This window comes from Daktulosphaira vitifoliae, unplaced genomic scaffold, assembly GCF_025091365.1.
Source record: "Daktulosphaira vitifoliae isolate Bord-2020 unplaced genomic scaffold, ASM2509136v1 Scaffold_3, whole genome shotgun sequence".
NCBI classification, from domain to species: Eukaryota; Metazoa; Arthropoda; class Insecta; order Hemiptera; family Phylloxeridae; genus Daktulosphaira; species Daktulosphaira vitifoliae.
The window spans coordinates 19,727,933-19,742,680 of NW_026099574.1; the positions used below are offsets into that span (position 1 = coordinate 19,727,933).

General features: G+C 23.4%; 1 protein-coding gene across 2 annotated transcripts in view; it reads left to right on the plus strand.

Annotated features, from left to right (window-relative positions):
* Nucleotides 1-14,748, plus strand: part of LOC126901623 (octopamine receptor-like) — an 88,378-nt gene that overhangs the window by 20,565 nt on the left and 53,065 nt on the right. The window contains exon 2 of one of the 2 annotated variants that reach the window (XM_050678240.1): nucleotides 4,275-4,351. The exons of the other annotated variant lie outside the window; for it this stretch is intronic. Coding sequence (XP_050534197.1) covers nucleotides 4,335-4,351 — 17 coding nt within the window. The 5' untranslated portion in view covers nucleotides 4,275-4,334. The remainder of the gene's footprint in view (nucleotides 1-4,274; nucleotides 4,352-14,748) is intronic. 2 annotated transcript variants of the gene reach the window in all.

A 14,748-nucleotide genomic window follows, 5' to 3' on the forward strand; every position in this document is an offset into this window, starting at 1 on the left:
TTGTAATTAAATAAGTAAAAATTGACACGCCACACGAAAGCTATTATTTTGCATACACACTACGCCGCACGCCGTACCAATAAATAGTATCAACTAAACATAATTTATAAATTTAGCAAAATAACATTTGTTTCATGAACGGATTTATTTTGATTAAATATATATAAATTTACACGGTTTATCAATAAAATTTGAGTAAACTATTTTTGAATGAAAATTTTTATTGACATTGTATTTGTTTTAATAGTTATAGGCTATTTTATTCGTTTATTAGGTTAATATAAATGTAATACTTGTAAATGTAATAAATAAATAACTTTATTTTTAAGAAATTATAAAATCTTTTGATTAAATCAATAATTAGTATTCTTGAATCTTGAATTTTATTATTTAAATTTATTATAAGTTAATATTTAAAGTAAGTTATAATAAAAAATAGCAGTTACTAATAAATGGAACTTTTTTATTACCTTAATTTCCGATAAGATAAAAGCTAAATGGTTTAAAAAATATTAAATACAAAAGAACTTTGCTTAAATGAAAGTTTGAAAATTTTTACTTGCACAAAAAAAATAAAAATAGAAATTATATATTTTGAGAATTATAAATTTAAAATGGTTGAATAATTAACATAAAAAATAAATTAAGAAAGAGAATTATTAAAATAAAACTGTATTAAATAAAAAATGTTGTACCTATTCAATATGAAGATGGTTAATTCGTCACTGAAAAAACTATGGCGATATTATTACTGAATTGACTTCTCGCTCATCAAACATAGCCATGTACTCGTTATGGTATATGCCAAAAACTGTCACGTAATCGACTCTGCCAAGCTCTACCTATAATTCGTTTAAGACTTATATAGAATATATGATTAGCATAAATTATAAATTAAAATGATAGTATTCTATAGTGTAGTTTTAGTATTCATTAAGCTATTTTTGCGAGTCAAATTTAAAGTAAATTATTTTTTCCGTTTGTACAAAGAGGTGAAATGAGAAATTAATCTAAAAATTGGATTGACGTTTTAAAATTATTTAACATTATATTTTTTTGATATTTGATTAATGTTGTTCAAAGTAATTTATGATTCATTGGTATACTTAAATATTGTATATTTTGTAATATATACTTAATCTCTTTTTCATAAAGCATTAAAAAACTAGCGATAGAATTGTCGATAATAGTCATTAAATTCATAAAAATACATTTTTTCAAAAAATAATTAATTTTTTTGTCTAACTCTTTAAATTACGTTTTACGACTCAAAATATATTCGAAGATTGACCCGAATAAATTATTATTATAAAATACTGAATGCTATTATTATTATTTGTAAAATTCTAATCATGATTGTAATCATTCAAACTAGTAATGCATTTTTTATTTTTTATAATCTTGATTTTTGTGATCCATGTTACACAAAATCCAAATATTTAGATTTCTAACGTAATTTGTCAAATAATGTGATTCTGAAATGTTTTTTTTTAAAAGTGATTTATGTTCTATCATATTATACAAAAAAAAAGAGAACGGTTTCATACCCCTTAATACATTAATAATATTAAGATTTTCTTTTTTGCATAAAGTTTTCTTTAAAAAAAATTATTTTTTGCAAAGGATATTTCTTAAAGGACTTCTATATATGATTTAAAAATAAGAAATTATTATTTTTATGATAAATTACAATTTAAGACATAATCATCTAAATGCTATCAATTTAATAAAACTTATATATAAAAATAATCAATTTTCAAATAAAATTATAAATTAAAATTTTTTTCTTTCTTTATATTTATTATAATATATCAATTTGAGGTTTAATATATAATGTGTTTTTTTTTTGATAAAACATTTTAAAGTAAACAACTTTAAATAAATATTTTTTATAAGCTGTTGGTTTTGTACTCGGAATGGGTATTATAAATAATTGGAATACTTTCTATTCTATGATTATATTTCATTTGATGCAAATTCAAAAAAGTATTATTTATTCATAAATACAATTATGAAGTTGTTGGAAAATATAGGGGATGATTCATTTATCATAAATCATTAAATTACTTGCAAAATAAAGACAATATAAAAAATAATTTAATTGAAATAATAATTTAGTTTTTTTAGTTACTTATGTCAATTTCATTTTTTTATCAATAACTAATTAATTTTTGACATATTCTATATAATTTGTAGAGATGTCAACTTTTATTAATGTTATTTTTTTAATGGGAACATACAAATTTAAATAGCTTATTAATAGGAAATTTTCTAATTTAAAGGAAATGACTAGTTGATAACAACTTTTGGATCACTAATTCAGAAGTTATGGTGATTTTATAATATAGACTGAGGGATGAGCATGGATTTGACTATTTATATCATTAGAGATTTCTCAGTTATACTCCTCCACCTATCTAGGTATAAAAATGTAAATAATTTATAAAATAATGGATCAATAATTGTCATCGTCCTGCTATTTTCGAATAGATAATTTCCTATTTTATAAGCTTGTTAAATATTTATATTGCCATTAAAAAAAATTAAGTTGATACTCCATAAGTTCTAGGGGATGATACTAAAAAGTAATTAATAGCTAACGATAAAAAAGTATATGTAACTAAAAAAATATAATTATTTATTTATTTCAATACTATATTTATTTTGCGTATATAGAAAGTTCATAGTAATATTCAGAGGTGATTGGTTAAAATTTGAAAAATTCATTTTTTGAAATAATTTTTAAACTTATTTAATTGGTTATTATTTATTAATTAAAGAAGCACCAGTTCAATAAACTATAATGAAAAATTGCATTTTAAAAATTGAAAAGATTAGAGATACATTTTTTTTTGGCACAAAAAAATTTTAAATGCATATTATTTTGTTTTGTGTTATAAGAGTCGTATAATTTTTTTAGAAATTATTATTATATATGAATAGTGATTACAAAGCTATTTGTCTCTAATAATTTTATGCTTCTTTTCGTTCAAAAAATTAATAGCTATCTATAAATTGAAGTCTCCAGTTACATTTAAAAATACACCAATATGTCTGTATAAATTTTATTAATTAAAATAGTATGTTTGGTAAAAAAAAACCATAACTATATTGAGATTGATTGTATTTGGAGGTTTGAGAAGTCATATAAATACTCAAAATTTGTCTTTAATTTTTACATTTCATATTATTATGAAAGTATATTAAATTTTATACATAAGTTAAATATAAATCACAATCATAATAATAATAATAATTATAATTTGACTAGGATTTGGGCCGAATTTCGAGATTTTTTTTACATCTCAATTTTTAATGGTAATATCTTCAACTAGGTCAAAATTGTGTTCTTCTAACGTATTGGTCATCAAAATTGGTTCAGCGAGAGTTCAGAACTTTGATGGACAGACACAAAAGATGTACAAAACATAGAAATACAAAATGTACAGAGTTATTATTGTTAAAAAAGTTTATTGGTCTGTATAGATACCGTGTAACCCAAGATTTGTATTTTCATTACTTGAAAATGAAAAGTTTCTAACGCAAAATGGATAATTTTTTGTAAATATTTTACTCTTTTAAAAACAAAATTATCATCAGTTATATTGAATTTTTAATTTTTTATTTAAGTTATTTCGCTATATAATGAATGTAACGATTTTATTTGGGCTTAAAAGACGTGTAGTCAATTTTTTAAAAATTTTAATTAAAAATAAATATTTTCCAAAAAATTGCTTTGGTACTTTTTTATTTCATCATTTTCTGTAGGAATTAATTAAGTAGTTATATTGTAATGATGCCTAATTATAAATTTTCATTTTTGTCGTTTAAATATGATATTAAGATTTTTAAAAAAATTGTTTATGTCATTTTACTAAGCTTTCATATAATAAATAAACGTAACTTGTTATGTTTCAAAACAATTTTTATAATTTATAAGCCTTTAACATAATTTTGATTTTTCTAAAATTAAAATAACACTATACTTAATTTATTAAATGTGGCATTCTTTGAGTTTTGTAAGCATCTTGTACAGTTATCATAGACCCTCATTATGTAATTATAATTTAAGAAGCGTAAAATTCATATATTTTTTTTTAACAAAAATTTAAAAAGCCTCTTAGTATAATTAATATGAAATTAATACCAAAAAGAGACTGTAATTTTGGTTAAAGGGATTTAAATATAAAAGAGGAAAACAATTGATTGCTAAAAGTTCTTTTTAATATTTATAAGGCATTACTATTGACAAGTTAATTTTTATACTTTTGCAGGTTACTGGCAAATTACAGCTGTAAAATAAATAACGAGTTGTGCATATTTTGAGGAAATGGATGAATAAACTTTTTTGGTAACACGATACAATAAGTATTTTTAATTTATTAAAGTTTATTATTGTTCACGGATATACAAACATAACTAAAGTGTATTTCACAATAATATTTTTATTAAAGACTATGTCATTTGAAAAGAATTTTAAAAATATACTTCATATAATTTATTAACTAAAATACAATAAGAATACATTATTTTAAAACTTCGAAGTTGTTATTCGAGTCTATATTATAGCATTGTTACAACAAGACAAAATATGTTGTCTCTAATAATAACATAACTTATTTTGTAACAAAGCAGCATACACAATATCTTATTATGTATGTCCTTTTGTTAATAATACAATTGTTTTAATATTTGAAGTGTTATTACTTAGTCGTTGATAACACCTCGATTAAATTTCATGACATAATGCTTTAGTGTAAAAAATACGACGTGTATCCCCTACTTCATAGGGCAGAGTTACTCCTTTGTTAGTGCACTGTGTATTCGTAGTATTTCGTGGAAATTGGTATGAAAAGATGTCTAATACAAAATGATTATTCTCATAGTAAAATTAATAAACAAGTTATGATATTATTTTTAAACATTTTTTTTGTTTAGTACAAAATTTAAAAAAAGATTGATCCTGTTATAATGCGTGGCGAATATTCAAATTATTTCAATAATTAATCAACTTATATGAGAAACAACTTATGTTTACAATTTTAAAATAGTAGAAAACAATAAAAAACGGGGTTTGAGTTACTATTGGTGTGAAATCAAATACATTTGTGTTTTCTTTATTAAATAAGTATTTAAAAAAACAAAAAAACCGTTTTTTAAAATACCTAATATCTTGTGCGATATTTAGTTGCTCGACTAACTACTGTTAGCTAACAACTAATTTCTTCTTAAGTTACTGGATGCATTTTACATCTTATATATCTAGATAATTTTTAAAATCTTTCAAATGTTCTCAGTTCTTAAGCTGTTAAACAAATTTCAAAGTAAGTTTGAAAATGATGCGTCTATCCATAAAGACATAATGCATTATGAAAACTCCATATTCAAAATTTTGTGACTTACATTGTATCTTAAACATAGTGTATGTCGTATGTTATTACTTGGTTTCATTGAATATGAATATTAATTTACGAGTGCCTATTAATTTTTTTCTACGTTCTATACACCGGAAAGGAGTGACATTAATGTAAACAATTGAATTGGTTTTCAGATTCTAATAACTGTAGATGAACAAGAGTGAAATTATAAATAAAATTATTATTCAGAGAAAGTTGAGAGAGACAAGTTGACAGGTTTTATTACGTATAATGTTGATATATGGCGGTTGCTCAGGTAAAAGAGGTTATGTCAAAAAAATGTATATATTTTTTTTAACCTGATATTGGAACATAAACGTAACTTGTTATTTTATGTATATACCCTTATTTTTTCAAAATATTTTGTACAAATTTACTGTTTATTTTCCATAATTTTAACACATATGATTGGTGATAATGATTGTGATAAAATACATAGTTTAACTTATTATGGAAATAAATTAACTTATCCCCTTTTTCTGATCATCTAAAAATATGTTTTATAAATTTCTTCGCTTGAGTTTTATTTAATAGTTGAAATTGACTTATAAAGAAATATACTTAAAATGAAGTCATGTTGGAATAGGCTTTTTTTAATAGTTATCAATTTAAATCGTAAAAAAATTTAAAAAAATTGAATAAAAGAAATGTTACATTGTAGCTAAAATATTTATTTTATTATAATACAAAAAAACCGAACATTTTTGAGTATTATCTACCAAGACTTTATTAAAATATTTTTAATAACGGATTAGTATCGCATTGGATACAAATTTAGAGTATTTGAATTGAATTTTTATGATATATTCTATAATATTAAACTGTCATAAAAATATTTTGAAACATAGTGTAGCAAGTATAGTTAGAGATTAATTTATTTACACGTCATAATTTACATATATATTAAAAAATTGCAAACTCTTGACCACCAATAAATTTAATAGATAAACGGATTTTCTATTTGAATTAATATTGATTTATAATTTTATTGCATGAAAATAAGTCTAAATATATTACTATTGGTTGTTGTGTGTAGTAATAAATCAACTTTTGACTGATAGATTTTTAGAAAATAGTTCTAAGTTTTAATTTAATTAGTGTTTGGTCATCTTAAAAGTTAATGAATTCCAGATAAAACTATAAATCATGTCAAGGATATTATATAAGAAAAACTCGTCGTTGAGATACAGTACGTATAATAACAATGTAATAAATTTGTGGTTTAAAGTGTGCTCGTGATTACTTGGTATTTTATGAAACCATGAAAAGCGTATTGTAATAAAGATACATTTTTTAGCTTTTAATAACACTTGATATTTAGTGCAAAGTCATCACTATTTTAAATTTCTTAAATAAAATTTAAACATAATATGTTTTTTAATTCCAATTATTCTATTATTTATATTATTTTTGATACAAAAATATTGCATTTTTAATTATTATTTACTTTAAAAGTTTTCTTCCACACATTTTTACTAAGACATATAAAGCAAATTTGAAATATAATTGCACTTAGTTATGTTATTTATAATACCTGCACCAACCACTATATATCTCTATTAATTAGTGTTAATGTTATGAATCTAAAACAACTTTAGAACCATTATTTTAGACCATTACATTGTAAGATCAGAAAGGTCAAGTACTGCCGAATAAATCAAACGTAAAACTTATCCCTTACTTATACAAGACGATTGTTTTAAAGCTAGTCAATCGGTTTTCCTAAAAACATAATTATGTTAAGAAAATTATTTTTATATATCCTAGTTTATTATATTTCTTGATTTACCAATTATTAAGTACTTTTTTAATTTAACCCATATATGGAATAAAACACCTTAAATTTCTCTCTATTTACATACATGAATAATATTTGTATAATAGAAATTTTGTTCAAATAAAATTGTATAATAATTTTTATAATAAAATATATTATTTAATTTGTTAACTTATTATTATAAATAATAGAATATTATAATTTTATAAATAATGATTGTATTTCATTAGTATTTTTAATAAAAAGATTTTAGAACGTTACACTGTAGACAAGACACTCATATTTTCAGAAACTAAGAATTAAAAATGTTTAATGCTTGTTATGAAAAAAAAATATTTGATAAAAACAACTACTATGTTAAGAGAATGTGGAACAAGAATATTGGACGTTTATTAATGTTCAACATTTGTACTATAACCTATATACAAAAGCGTAAAACAATTAGATAAGATTATAAAGCTTAAACTCTGTTCATAAAAAATGACAATATTGATCTGCTTATGGAACCAACTAAAATAGTCGATACAATTCCGTTACCACTTTAAGGAGTTACTAAATAACAACTGCACAAATAGAAACTATTAAAATTATGAGTAATTGATTTATCAAATAACAGAACCGGAGTTGACTCAACCAGATCTGGAAGAAATAGAGCTTATCATTAAAGATTTAAAAATTTTAAAGTTCTAGAAGAGGACGATATTAAACCGGGACTATTAAAACTGGTGGGAAAAGATCTTGTGACAAATCTATACTTTTCAATAAAAGATGTATGGGAGATAAAATATATGCCTAAGGACTGGAACCTAGGGATTATATGTTCAATCTTTAAAAAAGATATAAAGAAAGTAACAAACTATCGTGGAATCATATTTGGATACCGAAAATCACAAAATATTTTTATAATGGACTGATAAAACCATACAAAATGTAATAACATTTATACTGATTTCAAAAATTAGTTCTAGAATTCGAATATGAAAAATTATACTTGAGAACTCATTTTTAAAACAAAAGATCGAATGAATTTAAAGATGTTAAAATATCCTCATTACGTATCACGTACATTTTTTCGTCAAATTAGGGATTAAAATTTAAAATTGAATTTTTTAAAAGGGAACTCCTATTTTTAAATTGATTATATGCTAGAAAAAAATGTTACAAACAATTTTGTTTTTATGTTTATGAGGACCAACTGTTTATTTATTACAAAATGTTCGATTCAGTGATTTAGATCAATTTAAGATAATTATAGGTAAGATGTTTTATCCTTAAGAGGATGAAAAATAAATTGTTTTACTATATTGTAAAGTTTTTTAAATTTATATTTTTTCAAAAGTTTCTGAGAAAATTAGTGTTTTACCTTAATAGATCACTTTGTATAATATGCTTAACGAAAACAACTACTTATAGAACACAGACTTTATTTTTCTTTACTTATACTCAACGTAAATTTATCTACTTAGTAGCAATAATTTACAATAAATTGTATTATAAAAATATGACATTATCTTTAAAAATGAATTTCATTTTTCTTTGTTGGTTTTTGATAGATACTATAACATTTAATTTACGTTTGAATTCGTTTAAATATTAAGCTTGAAGACTCTATCAATAGTATTTTTAAATTGTAACGCGTGTAAATCAGATGGATAGTATTTACACAATTAGTACTCTGATACATAAGTTTAAATCGATCAATATTGCGTTTCATAGTAATATAATCGTAACTTTTGATATTTATTTAAAGTATATATGTTCCTAAAATATGATCAAGAACTGATTCAAAGTCTTTTACGAAATTGAATGCTCTTTGATACATATGGTGGTTACAAGTAAATATTTAGTCTCAGTAATCAGGATATATTTGAATAAATATTCTTGGTTTATATTTACATAATTATTCCTGAAGCGTGTATTCTAAAGATATCATTATTTTGTTAATTTTTGGAGATTCTGGAAAAATAAATATAATAGATAAATTAATAATAAATTATCAAAGATAATTTACAGCTTAAATTTCCGAAAAAGCAAATATTTTTCTTTTAATTTGACCTAGATAAATTAAACAAACTATTATCGAAAAAAGTGTCAAAATGTTGTTTCCAACATTTTCTAGTCACGTTTTATAATATGTAATATAGATATGTTATGTTATTTACGAAATAGTTTGTAATAAACGGAATAATAAAAAAAAATTGATATAATGTAAATGTGCAGACTTAACGTGTGATGATATTATAAGATCTGTTAAACGGTTAGTAAACGGTGGCTGGACGTACAGAGGTAATAGTCAAATAAATAATAAAATAAACAAATATCTACAACAAAATGATAGAGAGCGTGATAAAATAGTAAAGTGATCTTGGTGGTTGCACTATATTGAGTAAATGATGTTAAATATCTTTATGAAATTTTATAATTTATCCAAGTAGTTTATTTAGCAATAGATTGTACTATGATAGCATGAATTAAATTTAAACTTACCCTATAGTCTAAGTCACGTTATAATATTTTAAGTAATCCAACGTTGATATTGTATATTAAATAAGTTGCGTATACATTTCATACTACACGTATTAAACATATTTGTACTAAATATTTATCAAAGCTTATCCTAGCATGGCTAAAACATGATTAAAAAAAACATTTATATCAATGTGAAATTTTTATCAAGGCAATGTTATTGTGGCCCAATGAGTCCTGGCGTTGACGCCTTGTAAAGGATGCGGCATATTTTTTAAGTATTCTTAAAATATTTTATTGTATTTTTAATATTAAGTACCAAAATAAAGTCGAATAATCCTAATTGATTTTATGTGTTGATTAAATATTAAAGTATTTGTTCAGCTTAACATACAGAAAAATAATGAATACTAATTTTGACCTTGAGTTGATATTACACTTTTTTGCCATCCAATAAACTAACAAAAACCAATTTACGTGTATTCCATATTAAACTACAGTATTTTTATACACTTTTTGAGTTACCGAAATATTCATCATATTTATTTTCTAAAATACCTATTATCTGGTCACTAAGTATTTTTTGTTCTAAAACTTTTTATAAATAAATAAGTGAAAGTAATATAATCATAAAGTATTTGAAGTGGTCAAAATTAAAAATTGGTATTTTTGCTTGAACTTGTTCTTGTTAATGTATAATTTACTACGCATTATATTAAGTGTACTTTGATATTAAACTAATGTAAATTCTTTTATTCTAAATATATTTTTTTAAAGATATTGTATGTAATTGATACATGTTTTACAATTACATTACTTTAACATTGGCATTAAAAACCACGACTTTTTCAAAGTCCATTTAAATAAATAGTAAATTGTTTTACTACATCAGAATTAAATTAATATTTATATTAATTATTATCCGAACTATAAGAATAATAATTTATAATATTTTAATTTTCATGGATTATTTCTGAAAGAATCTGAAAATTATAAATTTAATAATTTTAGTATATATTTATTAAAACTAATCATATTAAAAGTAAATCGAAATACTTTGTCATACATTCACATTATTTTTGATGTAGAAACAGGATAATATTTTATTTAACAACCTAATATTAACTATAATAAATGATAAGACAAAAAGGTTGAAGTTAAATAAAAGCATTTCTTACGTCTTCCATTGTAGTATGTTTTATTCAGTTATTTTCCTAGATAAACTTCTGTAATATTTAGAATTACAAATTAGGGTCTTGCTTACAGATAAGAGAACAAATCTCCATTGTTTATAATTTATATATTTTATATGATTAAACAATACATATTTAAAAATAAGCTATATACGTACTTAGACAATAAAACGAATACGTGACAATATTTCAAAGGGGTAATTAAAAAAATAAAGGTATTTGGCTCTAAAGTAAATTACCTTTTTTCTATTTTTTTAATATAGCAGTGTGTATAAGAAAATAGTATTACTATTAATTTAATTATTGGTATTTTAAAATCATACATAGTAAATAAATCATTTAAATTAGATACATATTAATTTAAACAGGAAAATTTTATTGTTAACTGAAGCAAAAAAATATTTGAATAAAATTTAAATAATTTCTGAGATGTGTGTGACTTATAACATTTATATTTACGGATCAAACGAGATGAAAATTTTACGATTGTATTTAAAAAAAATGATGTTTACACCCACTTTTACATATGGATGAGAAGAAATGAAAATTATTTCCCCTATTTATGTTATATATATTTTAAAAAGTTTGATTAATTTATATAATCATATTGAAATGAATAATTTGTGTTAATGATTATTAGTATTAATCCTATTGTAACTCGTATAATAAGAACCATATATGTTTCTTAATAAAAAAAATAATTTTTATAGAATTTGGTATTAATTGTTAAAATAGAACAATAGTAAAAATACACACAAGTAATTTATTTTAATTTGAAATGTATACGGGTAATTCGCTATGTCTCACATAATATTTTCAAGAGTATAATTTTTATTTTTCAAAAGTTATCAGAATCTTATTTACAAAATCACGAGTGTTTAACTAGTATAAAAATAAGGAAATGACCAAACTAAGAAAATGATCAGTCAATTTTGAACCAGTATTTAAAAAGGTAATAGCATTTGTATATTAGGATTACAGGATTCATAAATGCCTAGATATAAAAATAAACAGATCCACGCTTGGAGACAAAGTCATAGTAAAGTGTAGTAACATAAAATGATATATAAAATTTAATGACTTGAGTGGTTTTATATGAACATCAGGATAGTTGGGTTATTATATATTTATTGAATAATTGAAAATTTATTGATATAATAATAATTTGAAATAGAAATTATTTTGATTAATTATCATTCATAAATTATTAATAACTCGTGTTCCAGTAGTTATCTAAGCTTATGCGACCTGTGAAATTAGTCAATAAATACCTCAAATAGTACATGAACCACAAGTGGGTCATTATCTTCGCAAGAAATCTTTCTTTGAATTGACTACACAGGTAACCCACTCAATGATTGGACTAGCCTGGTTAACTTCGTACAAACAATATCTATTTTATTTATTTAAACAATATTTTATTCTAGTGATCACTTAATATTTCTGATTCCCTACTTAATTTATGTACTTATAATACTTAACATTAAACGTTGTAAATCTTTTGTGAAATGAAAGTTTACCTTTGTTACGTTGGAAGCAAGGTTGAAATTAAATATACTTAGAATTTTTATGAATTTATAATGTATGCCAAGTCACTTCTTGCCCTTGTTGAAAGATCATAAAGTGAAAGACAGAGCCGAAGTAACAGTTTGACTATTATCTGTTTATTACTCGGTTATGTTAGTTATTACATATAATTTATTATGATTTGTCATAACTAAAGAATTCCTTATAGTTATTACATTAGATTTTTATCAATGCATTTTTTATACACTTTTCTCAGAATGGCTTAAAGAATTGACATGAATAACATATATTTAATTTGATGACTAAGAGACAAAAATTTATAGACTATTGAATTATGATGAGTTGTGTATGTGTTATAACAAAAATGTTAGTAAATTTCAAAATACTGATATAAAAGTTGTTAACGATCGGATTCTTGTTAGAAATAGGAATAAAGTAGGGCGGGAAGGTAGTTTAGCCCCCTAAAAATTACCACAGCTCTTCCAAAAATAGAAAATTATATATAATTAAATATAAAATTATGTTTCATGTTAAGGATGACACGACTTGAGTCGCAATAATGCAGTCGACGCTGGTTTTGAGGGTAGAAACCCGTGGGCCGTTTACTAATAAGTAACAACAGATTATTAAAAAAAAAAAAAAAAACAAATCGAAAAGATGAACACAGTAAAAATAACCTTCGCATAATATCGCGGCACTTTCGCTGGCGTCTACAACTGGTCGCTGGTGTCCGGCATGATCCTCGGTCTTCAAAAAGTTAGCAGCGTTGAAGGCAACGGTGCGGATTGGTTCGCCGAGTCTGGTCGTACGACACGTCCGGAGCGGGTGGCGTACATTTTCGACGTTGTCACTTAGACAACGGGATGAAGACTCCGTGTATCATTTTCGGCGGGTTGTCGTAGGCCGTGCGGCACTTGTTGGACTTTGCACCGTGGCGTATGGCACGCGGTGATGGTGAGTGAAAAATTTATAGAAGGGCGACGGCTGATTAAGGTGGCACGAGTCGCGAGACATCGTGTATAACGAAGCGACGCGGGACCGTGTCAAGGAAAAATCAGATAATCCCACATATTTTTTTTTAATTTACGTCGAAAACCGTTTTTTGGGATATAGAATAAGAAATAATGTAAGGTTGAAGATAATCTCTTAAATTTATTTCCAGAAAAATGATAATGGGAATATGTGGCCTCTTGTAGAATATTTTTTCAAACTATACCCACGGGTATGATGTTGTCAAATAGGTGGGCAGGAATACCTATGCACTCATACCTTAAGTCCATTTTCTAAAAAAAATTTTTTAAAGATTACAGAGGGAACTTGAGAAGGGAACAATTAATTTTTTTTCAGACTATTACATGAAACAAATTCATTTTTGGACAGTTAAACAATTAAAACAAACACGATTTTTTTTCATTTTAAATAAGAAACATGTTTATTTAATTGTTTAGCTTATGAAGATTCATAATGTGTACTCCTTATATTTAAGTAAAATTATTCCATGTCTAAACTTAAAGTTGTACATTGCACATTAATGAGATCTTTAATTTAATTTTTCATTTTAACTATCTAAAAGTTGAAAACCTTATTAGTTATAATTACAATGTTTGCGATATTTTAGCTATGCTATTGTTCATAAATATCTTATGACAGCTAGAAAGCTTAAATGTAATTACATTAGAATAAGAAGCTAATTTGATAAATCTCTAGAATTTTGTAATAACATTTTTGAAAGGTAGCCACTTAAGTATTACTACTTGGAAATGGAAGCTTTTATTGATTTATTTCATACCATGTTTCAACAAGTAACAGTTGTACATTGTTTTTTATATTAATTGGTATTTTAATACGAAAAATTTTGAAAACTGTCTATTCTTTTCATCTCACTTTTTTAATTTTACGTCAACTCATAGACACGTGTCCGTGTATGTGAATATAAATATATTTTGATTTCTCTCAAAATTAAAATAATAGTAGAATAAATATATATATATATATATTATTCTGATTGTGGAGAAAGTATAAGAAAAAAATTTAATCAATCATAATTATAATTACCTTTAAACTTCTTATTAGTATGAGTATTATTTACTTCTAAAATATTGACCATTTTATAGAATAAACAAAAATTACAATTTCCTAAATTATATTAAAGTTTTGGATATAACTGTCAATCAAATATTCGTTTTTTTTTTCAATTATTAGTATTAAAATAATGATTATTGTGTTTTATTATAAAAATAAACTCATTAACACATGGAACTATATCAGTACTCTAAGGCATATAAAATATAATGATATTTTTAGTGAAAATAAGGTAAACTGAATATTTAATGTAAACTAATAATATTATTTAATTTTTAAAATTAAA